We start from the raw sequence: 9,810 nt of genomic DNA, 5'->3' as shown, positions 1-9,810 counted from the left end.
CCTCTCCATCCCCCCTCCATCCCCTTTCCCCCTCCATCCCCTCTCCACCCCCTCTCCATCCCCCCTCCATCCCCTCTCCATCTCCTCTCCCTCCCCGCTCCCTCCCCGCTCCGTTCCCGCTCCCGGTGCCTTTAATTCCCGTTTCCAGGCTCAGGCCCGGCCCCTCCGGTGACACAGCAGCGCCGGCGCGGGGCCGGGCGGAGCGCGGGGAGGCTGCGGCCGGAGCGGGGCCGGGCCGGGCCCTCCGCCGCTCATGGCCCTGCCCGGGGCCCGCTCCGCCCGCCCGGAGCCCGGGGAGAGCCCGGCCCTGAGCCCGCAGCGCCGCCGGTGCGTCCGGGGGGCACCGGGACAGGGGCACGGGGGGTCCGGGCGTGCGGGACCGGGGGGAGGCTCCGGTGCGTCCCGGGGGAGCGGGAGCGGGGTTGGGAGCACCGGGGGAGGCTCCGCCCGCCCCGAGCACGGGGACAGCCGGCCCTGCCGAGCCCGCAGCGCCGCCGGTGCGTCCCGGGGGTCCTGGAGAGGGGAACCGGGGAGAGGGGATTCGGGAATTGGGGAATGGGGATGCGGGATCCGGGGATGGAGGATGCAGGGAGCGGGAATCGGGAATGGAGGAACCGGGGATGGAGGAACCGGGAACGGAGGAACCGGGGATGGAGGATTCAGGAATAGGGGATGGAGGATGCGGGAATAGGGAATGGAGGAACCGGGGATGGAGGATTCGGGGATGGAGGATGAGGGGATGAAGGATGCGGGAACCGGGGATGAAGGCTCGGGGAATGGAGGATGAGAGCGGCGGGGACAGACGCAGGGGGATGTGGGGAGCGGGAATGGGGAATCCGGGAAGAGGGGATGGAGGATTCGGAGCTGGAGAATTTGGGGACGGAGAATTCGGGAGCCGGGGCTGGAGCATGCGGGGCTGGAGGATTCGGGGCTGGAGGATTCGGGAACCGGGGCAGGAGCATGCGGAATCGGGAATTGAGAATTCGGGAACCGGGGCTGGAGGATTCGGAGAGCGGGGCTGGCAGCTGCGGATACCGGCGCCCTCCATCCCCGGAGCCCCGGAGGACGCGGGAACCGGGACTGGGGGATGCCGGCACCGTGGCTGGGGGATGCCGGTACCGGGGCCGAGGGATGTCGGTACCGGGGACGGGGTATGGCAGTACCGGGAATGGAGGATGTACCGGGAACGTGCCGCTACCGGGGCTGGGAGATGCCGGTACCGGGAATGGGAGATGCCGGTACCGGGAATGGAGGATGTCGGTACTGGGGCTGAGGGATGGCGATACCGGGGCTGAGGGATTGCGGTACCGGGGCTGAGGGGTGCCGGTACCGGGGATGGAGGATGCCGGCACTGGGGCTGAGGGATGGCGCTACCGGGGATGGGGGATGCCGGTACCGGTGAGGGAAACGCGACCCTACCGGCTCCCCCTTCCCCTGCGCTCCCCCGAACCGGCTGCCCCCGCCCCGCCCCGCTCCCCCCGCGCCGTTCCCGGTTCCCGGGGGGCACTCGGGGGCACGGCGCGTTCTCCCCCCGCCGCTGCCGGGGCGGGGCCGGGATCCGGAGCACTCCGGGAGGGGGGGATGGCGGCGGGAAGGGCTCCGGGAGGCGGCCGCCACCCCCCGGTGGGACTGTCCCTGCCGGTAACGTGTGCCCCCCGCGACAGCGAACGGAGCAGAGCGGCCCCGGCCCCCGCGGAAAAGCCCTGAGGGAGGCGGGAGCCGGCGGCGAGGAGGAGGAGGAGGAGGAGGAGGAGGAGGGAGAGGAAGCGAGGGAAGGAGCCAGGGGAAAACAGGAGCGGGAAGAGCTCGGAGCGGAGCCCGGGAGCGGCCGGAGCGCGCCGGTGAGTGCAGAGTGTCCCCGTGTCCCCCGGGGGGGTCCTGCCCGTGTCCCTCGGTCCCTGCGTGTCCCTCTGTCCCTGTGCATGTCCCTCTGTCCCTGTGAGTGTCCCCCTGTCCCTGTGCATGTCCCTCTGTCCCTGTGCATGTCCCTCTGTCCCTGTGCGTGTCCCCCTGTCCCTGTGTGTGTCTCCCTGTCCCTGTGCATGTCCCCCTGTCCTCCTGGATGTCGCCCTGTCCCTGTGGGTGTCCCCCTGTCCCTGTGCGTGTCCATCCCCCAGAGGTCCCACCGTGCTCAAGCTCAGCCTGGGGACACTGAGGGAGGCCACAGGGAGGGTGACATTCCCAGCCACATTCCCAGTCCCCTCCATAAACTGGGTGAAAGAGCGTCCCCAGCCCTTCCCAAGGATCTTCCCGGCCCTTGTCCCTCTGTCCCCGCAGGAGGACAGCCGGACCCCCCCGCGGCCACCGCCGGACCCGCCACCCCTCCTCGACGACACCGCGCGTCTCTTTCCAGCTGGAATTCCGCTTCCCGACAAACCCCATCCTCTCCTCCTCCTCCTCCTCCTCCTCCTCCTCCTCCTGCCGCTGCCACCAGCGGTGTCACCGCAGGGCCACCAGCGGAGTGTCCCCGCATGGTGCGGCCGTGAGCGGCGGCGTTAAGATGGTGAGAGCTGCCCGGGCCGGGCCGGGCGGGGAGCAGCGGCATGGACACCGGCCCGGCCGCCTAGGGAACGATGGACTCGCGGAGCCGCCGGGATGCGCAGCGCACGGAGCGGCCCGCCAGCGGCACCGGCAGCACCGGCACCGCCACCGCCACCGGCACCGGCAGCGCCCGTAGCGAGGGCGAGGGAGAGCGGGAGCGCATCCGCGGCCGCATGAGGATGGTGATCGGGCAGCTCGAGGGCATCCTGCGGGAGCTCAAGGAGGTGGCCAAGGAGCTCCGCGAGGTGGGAAAAGCCCGGGAGAACCAGAAGGGAAGGGGTTGGACCGGGTCGGTTCGTTTGGAAGCGGCGCGGGGGGATTTCCCTGAGGGAGATTTCCAAAAGAGAGGAGGAAATTCGGGTGTCTCTGGGGTGGCTTTCCAAAAAAGAGGAGGAAATGTGGGAGTCTGTGAGTGGATTTTTAAAAGAGAGGAGGAAATTTAGGAGTCCCTGAGCTGGATTTCCAAAACAAGGAGGAATTTCTGATCTCCCTGGGCTGGATTTCCGGAAGAGAGGAGGAAATTCGGGAGACCCTGAGCTGGATTTCCAAAAGAGGAAATTTTCTAAAAGTTCAGGTGTCCCTGGGCTGGATTTCCAAAAAAGAGGAGGAAATTTGGGTGTCCTTGAGGTGGATTTCCAAAGAAAAGGAAGAATTTCAGATCTCCCTGTGCTAGATTTCCAAAGGAGAGGAGGAAATTTGGGAATCTGTGAGGTGGATTTCCAAAAAAGAGGAGGAAATTTGGGTGTCCCTGAGCTGGATTTCCAAAAGAGGAAATTTTCCAAAAATTTGGGTGTCCCTGGGCTAGATTTCCAGAAGAGAGGAGGAAATTTAGGAGTCCCTGAGCTGGATTTCCAACAAAAAAAAAAAAAAAAAAAAAAAAAAAAAAGAGGAAATTTCAGGAGCTCCTGAGGTGGATTTGCAAAAAAAAGGAGGAATCTCGGCTCTCCCTGAGCTGGATTTCCAAAAGAGGAAATTTCCCAAAAATTTGGGTGTCCCTGGGCTGGATTTCCAAAAAAGAGGAGGAAATTCGGGCGTTCCTCACTGGTGGCTCCGAGATGAGGTGGGATCATGGATTGGGGTTCCCTCAGGGCCACCAAAGTGTCCTGAACTTGTGACATCCCGGTTTTCCCGGTCTCCCTTCCCATCCCTTTGTGTCCAGAATCATTCCCGGGTGCTCTGTGCCAGGGAAAATGATTATTAAAATCCTTGGATGGGAAAATCCCATTCAAATCCCCCAAAAATTCCCATGGGAAGGGCCCATCCCATCTGGAATTGCTGGAATGGGATCCATGGGGTTCCATCCCAGCCTTTTCCCTGAAAAATCCTATTGGGATTCCCCACGGGAATAAATCCCCTAATAATGCTGGGATCAACAGGGGATTGACCAGGAATGCTTGGGGAGGTCCAGGAATTGTTATCCCAAAACCAACAGCTTTGGGAGAGGGTTGGGAATCATTTACAAGCGGGGTTTTGGGGGATTTTGAGAATGGATTTGGGGGACTTTGGCAATGGTTTTGGGGAATTTTGGGAGCTAGGTTTGGGGGATTTTGGGAATGGGTTTGTGGGATTATGGGAGCATTTTTGGGGGGGTTTTGTGAGCAGTTTTGGCGGGATCCAGGCCTGGATCTCTCCATCCTGGGCTTGGATTGACTTCCCGATCCTCTTCCCAAATCCTTGTGGGAATGGAGGGGGCATCAGATCCCACCTTTGGATCCTGTCAGATCCTGCCCCTTTGATCCCATTGGATCCCAGCCAATGGATCCCATCCTTTGATCCCATTGGATCTCAAGCCCTTGATCCTATCAGATGCCATCCCTAGGATCCCATCAGATCCCTTCTCTTGATCCCATTGAATCCCATCCCTTGGATCCCATCAGATCCCAACCCTTTGGATCCTGACATCCCAACCCTCTGACCCCATCAGATCCCACCCTTGGATCCCATTGGATCCCATCCCTCCAATCCCAGCCCAAAATCCAGGATCTGGAACCACCAATCCCAAATCCCAGCAGGAACCTCTGGCTTGGCCTGCAGCCAAAATTCCCAAAATCCCACAAAAACAAGGGTGGGGCTCCAGCTGTCCCACATCTGCCTGAGCTGGGCGGGAACATTCCGGCTGGGATTTTATTGGGATGCTCCTGGGAATTCCCCCCAGCTCCTTGGGAATATCCCCAGGGATTCATCTCAAACCTCCTCCTCCCTTTATAGGGGAAAAAAATCCCCTGCAATTCCCTGGGGGACAAATCCCCCCCAATTCCCTGGGAATATCTCCGGGGATTCATCCCAAACATCCTCATGCGCTTGGAACGGACAATTCCCCCCAAATTCCCTCATCCCAAACCTCTTCACCTGCTTGGGAGGGGATGAATCCTTCCCAGATTCTGGGAATTTGTGCCCTACAAGCATGAAACGGGTTTGGGATGAATCCCTGGGGATGTTCCCTGGGAAATTGGGGGAATTTTCCCCCTATAAACAGATTGGGACATTTGGGATGAATCCCTGGGGATATTCCCAGGGAATTGGGGGGATTTTTCCCCTATAAACAGAGGAGGGCATTTGGGGTGAATCCCTGGGGATATTCCCAGGAAATTGGGGGGATTTTCCCCCTCCAAGCTGGAAAAGCACCACCAGCCTCTGTGAGGGAGGAAAAGGGGGGGAGCAAATCCCAAATCCTTCTTTCTGTGTTAATCCCCCGCGGGAGCCGAGTGTCACCAGGGGATTTAACCCCCGGCTTAAAATAGGGAATGATCCTAAAAATAGCCCGGAGTGACACTAATCCTGCCATGGCGACAGCCACAAGTGACACCAATCCCGGGATGGGGACGGGATTGGGATTGGGATTGGGATGGGGACAGCCGTGAGTGGCATCAGTCCCAGGATGGGGACAGGATTGGGATGGGGACAGGACTGGGATGGGGAAAAGGATTGAGGTGGGGACGGGATTGGGATGGGGACAGGATCGGGATGGGGACAGGATTGGGGTGGGGATGGGATTGGGATGGGGATGGGATTGGGGTGGGGATGGGATTGGGATGGGGATGGGATTGGGATTGGCACTGGAGTGATATGGGGACAGTGATGAGTGACACCAGGACAGGATTAGGATGGGGACAGGACTGGGATGGCAATGGCCAAAAGTTGGCACCAATAACCACTGGAATTGGAATTGGGATTGGGATTGGGATTGGGATGCACTTCCTGCTGTCCCTGCTCGATCCCAGTCCCTTTGGTGAGGCTGGGAAGGGACCAGAGGTGACAGGGACATGCTGGCCCTGTCCCAGCGCTGAAATTCCCATTGGGAACAGAGGAGATCCCATTCCAGCACAGCCATTTGGTAACGGGGTATTCCCAAAGACTCTCAGCCTCCTTTCCAGTTCTCCCTTGTCCCAGAAATGAAGGGGTCAGAAAAATCCCATTTTTTACTCTCTTTCTCAAGTTTCGCCCTTTCTTTTCCAAAAAGAAGAAAAAAAAAAAGAAAGGGAAAAAATTTTCCTGATTTCCAGGCTTCCCTGGGGACATTCCCAACAATCTTCAAAGCCAAAGTTTGAGGGATGCAGGGATTCCACTTTCCCTGGAAGTTTTGGGGTGGGAAAACAATGCAGAAGTCCAAGTCCATCCATCATCCATCATCCATCCATCCATGGATCCATCCATGGATCCATCCATCCATCCATCATCCATCCATTCATCCATCATCCATCCATCCATCATCCATCCATCATCCATCCATCCATCATCCATCATCCATCCATCCAGCCATCCATCCAGCCAGCCAGCATCCAGCATCCAGCCAGCCAGCCATCCACCATCCAGCCATCCAGCATCCAGCCATCCATCCAGCCAGCCAGCCATCCATCCAGCCAGCCAGCCATCCAGCCAGCCATGCCATCCAGCCATCCAGCAGCCATCCAGCCATCCATCCATCCAGCCAGCCATCCAGCCAGCCAGCCATCCATCCAGCCATCCATCATCCATCACATCAGCCATCAGCCATCCATCCATCCATCCAGCCATGCCATCATCCATCCATCCATCCAGCCATCCAGCAGCCATCCATCCATCCATCCAGCATCCATCCATGCAGCCATCCATCATCATCCATCCATCCATCCATCATCCATCATCCATCCATCCATCCATCCCTCATCCATCCATCCATCCATCCATCCATCCATCATCCATCATCCATCCATCATCCATCCATCATCCATCCATCCATCCATCCATCCATCCATCCATGGATCCATCCATCCCCATGTCCATCTCTCTCTCCGCAGGTCGTGTCCCAGATTGACCGCCTGACGTCGGACTTCGCTCTGGACCTGGAGCCGGACGCTTGGACTCCGGCCACGGCCAGCAGCACGTCCAGCAGCGACCGGGGCGGCGCCAGCCTCGAGCTGGGCCCGCTGGACTTCGCCGCCTCCGACGTCCTCTCGGACAGCTGGGAATTCTGCTCCTTCCTGGATGCCTCCACGCCCTCCGACCCCGGCGACTGCCCGGAGCCTCCGCGGCTGCCGCCGGCCCGCCTGATGAACGGGGGGGTCCCTGTGGCCAACGGCCCCCGCGGGGGCGGGGGGACCCCGGATTCCTCCAGCGAGGAATGCTTCGGGAGCGCCGCCCTTCCCAAAATCCCGGCCCAGCGGCCGGCGGGGACGCGGGAGCGCGTCCGCTTCAGTGACAAGGTCCTCTACCACGCCCTGTGCTGCGACGACGACGGCGACAACGACGACGGCGCCGACGTTCCCGATGATCCCGCCAGGAAGGGGCCTCGGGAGCAGCTCCTGAGGAAGCCGGGCGTGATCCCGATCCGCAGGGCCACGAGGAACAGCAGCACCCAGACCGTGGCCGACAAGAGCACGCAGACGTTGCTGCCGTACGTCCCGGCCAGGCAGAGAATTCCCAACAAAAACTGAGCCCGGATCCGGGTTTGGAAAGGGTTTGGGGGAGGGGGAAAATCCCTGGGAACGGGGCTGGAAAAGATCTCTATATAAATATAAATATATATTTCAATAAATCCATACTCCTCCTAAACGCCGAGTGAGAAGGTGGCAACAAATATCCCGATATCCCCATATCCCAATACCCCCATATTCTGATATCCCAGCATCCCAATATCCCGACGGTTTTCCAGGCTCAGGGAATTTTAATTTTTTTTTTTTTTTATTGGATAGAAGGAGCTCAATAAATCATCCGGCACAGAGAAATCCCGACCATGACAGGGATGTGCCAGGAGGGGCCGGCCTCCATTCCGGAGGTCAGGAATGAGGCAAGGGTTGGAATGTGGGAATGTTGGAGGGGGTGGCGGGATCAGAGAGGGGGAATTTCCCTTCTGTGGGATGAGTTATCCCTGTTTGGATCAGGGAAAATCAGTGGGGTTGGACTTTTCTGGCTGAGGAGATTCGGGAGGACTCAAGGACATCCCTGGGATGTCACTGGAATGTCACTGGAATATCATTCCCAACTCCAAGAAGAACAACAAGGGGATCACCAAAACCCCCCAGGAACGAGGAGCTGCCCTCGGGAACTCCTTTGCCCTCAATTCCCAAATTTTCCAGCAGAAATATCCCCGACCCTGATTCCTGCATCCACCTGAAAAAAGTCCCGCTTTTCCTGAGCTCCTTAATCCCTCTTTTCCATGTCCAAACACCGATCTTTCAGGGAAAGAAATCAGGTCCTGCTCGGAAATGAAGGAATCTGGAGCTCCAAATCCACCCTGGGAGTTTTTCCAAGGTATCCAAAGGGGTCAGAGCAGCAGCTGCTCCCAGGACTATGTTCCTGTGTCCTTCCCGCCGGCACCTCATCCCACAGGGACACATTTCCATCCCAGAGCATTCCTGGCACCAGGCTTTTCCAAGGATTTTCTGAGCCAAAAACACCACCTCGGCTGCTGATGGTCAATCCAGGTGGGAGGAACTGCATTCCCGAGCAGCTTTGGGATGGGAAAGCAATGCAGAAATCCAAGGGGAGGAGTTGGGACTGACCACCCATCCATTCATGGATCCATCCATCCATCCATCCATCCATCCATCCATGGACCCATGGACCCATGGATCCATCCATCCATCCATCCATGGATCCATCCATCCATGGATCCATCCATGGATCATCCATCCATCATCCATCCATCCATCCATCCATCCATCCATCCATCCATCATCCATCCATCCATCCATCCATCCACCCATCCATCCATCCATCCATCCATCCATCCATCCATCCATCCATCATCCATCCATCATCCATCCATCCATCCATGGACCCATGGATCCATCATCCATCCATCCATCCATCCATCATCCATCCATCCATCCATCCATCCACCCATCCATCCATCCATCCATCCATCCATCCATCCATCCATCCATCCATCATCCCAGAGCTGGAACCACATGATGAGCGGAATTCCTCTCGATCCCACCCCAATCCCAGCAGGGTGAAACGCGCCTTTGCCCCACATTGTGCTGGATCCGATATTTTTTGGGAATACTGGAGAGGACCAACCTCGGAGCATCCTGGGTTCCCACAGGAATATCCCACACTCCATCCCAATGCCGGGGATGGACGTGGTACTCCTAGGGAGCTCTGTTTTCCTGGCCACCTCCGGGACACCGGGAAGAGCCGGGCAGAGCCCGGAGCGCTGTCCTGGCAGGGACCGGGCTTGGCACGTCCCCAGCTCCTGGCAGAATCCGGGGGACAGGGACAACGAGGACACGGCCGGGAGAGCCTCGTGGGCCACAGTCGGCTATGGAAGGGTGGGAAGGGCCTGGCTGGCCACGGTGGCCCCACAGCTGGCCACGATGGCCCTCTCCATCCCAGCCTGAGGCCGGCACACTTCTCCCGGGCTGGATTTTGGGAATGTTCTCCCATTGGGATGCTGAGCTCGGGGAAGGAAAACCAAAAACCATCCCCCACAGGGGATCCAGGAAGGGCCTTGGGAAGGATCCCCTGGGAATTCTCACCCCATGGGGAAGGATCCCCCAGGAATTCTCACCCCGTGGGGAAGGATTCTCTGGGAATCCCCACCCCATGGGGAAGGATCCCCCGGGAATTCTCACCCCATGGGGAAGGATCCCCTGGGAATTCTCACCCCATGGGGAAGGAACCCCCTGGGAATTCTCACCCCGTGGGGAAGGATTCTCTGGGAATCCCCACCCCATGGGGAAGGATCCCCCGGGAATTCTCACCCCATGGGGAAGGAACCCCCGGGAATTCCCACCCCATGGGGAAGGATCCCCCGGGAATTCTCACCCCATGGGGAAGGATCCCCCG

The 9,810-nt window shown here is 59.1% G+C and overlaps 2 protein-coding genes across 2 annotated transcripts; both read left to right on the top strand.

Annotated features, from left to right (window-relative positions):
* Nucleotides 1–1,379: 1,379 nt before the first annotated feature.
* On the top strand, nt 1,380–2,499 carry LOC127060005 (collagen alpha-1(III) chain-like). The gene is made up of 2 exons (XM_050978563.1): nt 1,380–1,841; nt 2,278–2,499. The coding sequence occupies exons 1-2, from the start codon at nt 1,380–1,382 to the stop codon at nt 2,497–2,499; spliced, it is 684 nt and encodes a 227-aa protein (XP_050834520.1).
* A 74-nt stretch (nt 2,500–2,573) lies between these two features.
* INSYN1 (inhibitory synaptic factor 1) lies at nt 2,574–7,589 on the top strand. Its single transcript, XM_050978667.1, has 2 exons — nt 2,574–2,786; nt 6,819–7,589. The coding sequence occupies exons 1-2, from the start codon at nt 2,574–2,576 to the stop codon at nt 7,452–7,454; spliced, it is 849 nt and encodes a 282-aa protein (XP_050834624.1). The 3' UTR covers nt 7,455–7,589.
* The last annotated feature ends 2,221 nt before the right edge of the window (nt 7,590–9,810 follow it).

The sequence above is a fragment of the Serinus canaria genome, chromosome 10 (assembly GCF_022539315.1).
Source record: "Serinus canaria isolate serCan28SL12 chromosome 10, serCan2020, whole genome shotgun sequence".
NCBI classification, from domain to species: domain Eukaryota; kingdom Metazoa; phylum Chordata; class Aves; order Passeriformes; family Fringillidae; genus Serinus; species Serinus canaria.
The sequence above is the reverse complement of the archived record's forward strand: the minus strand, read 5'-3'. Positions and strand labels throughout refer to the sequence as shown.

Bases quoted from the DNA above. Each gene is read 5' to 3' on its own strand.
- LOC127060005 (XM_050978563.1), top strand. From the start codon at position 1,380: ATGGGGGATGCCGGTACCGGTGAGGGAAACGCGACCCTACCGGCTCCC. The intron at 1,842-2,277 runs GTGAGTGCAGAG...CTGTCCCCGCAG, and splicing joins GGAGCGGCCGGAGCGCGCCG to GAGGACAGCCGGACCCCCCC.
- INSYN1 (XM_050978667.1), top strand. From the start codon at position 2,574: ATGGACTCGCGGAGCCGCCGGGATGCGCAGCGCACGGAGCGGCCCGCC. The intron at 2,787-6,818 runs GTGGGAAAAGCC...CTCTCTCCGCAG, and splicing joins TGGCCAAGGAGCTCCGCGAG to GTCGTGTCCCAGATTGACCG.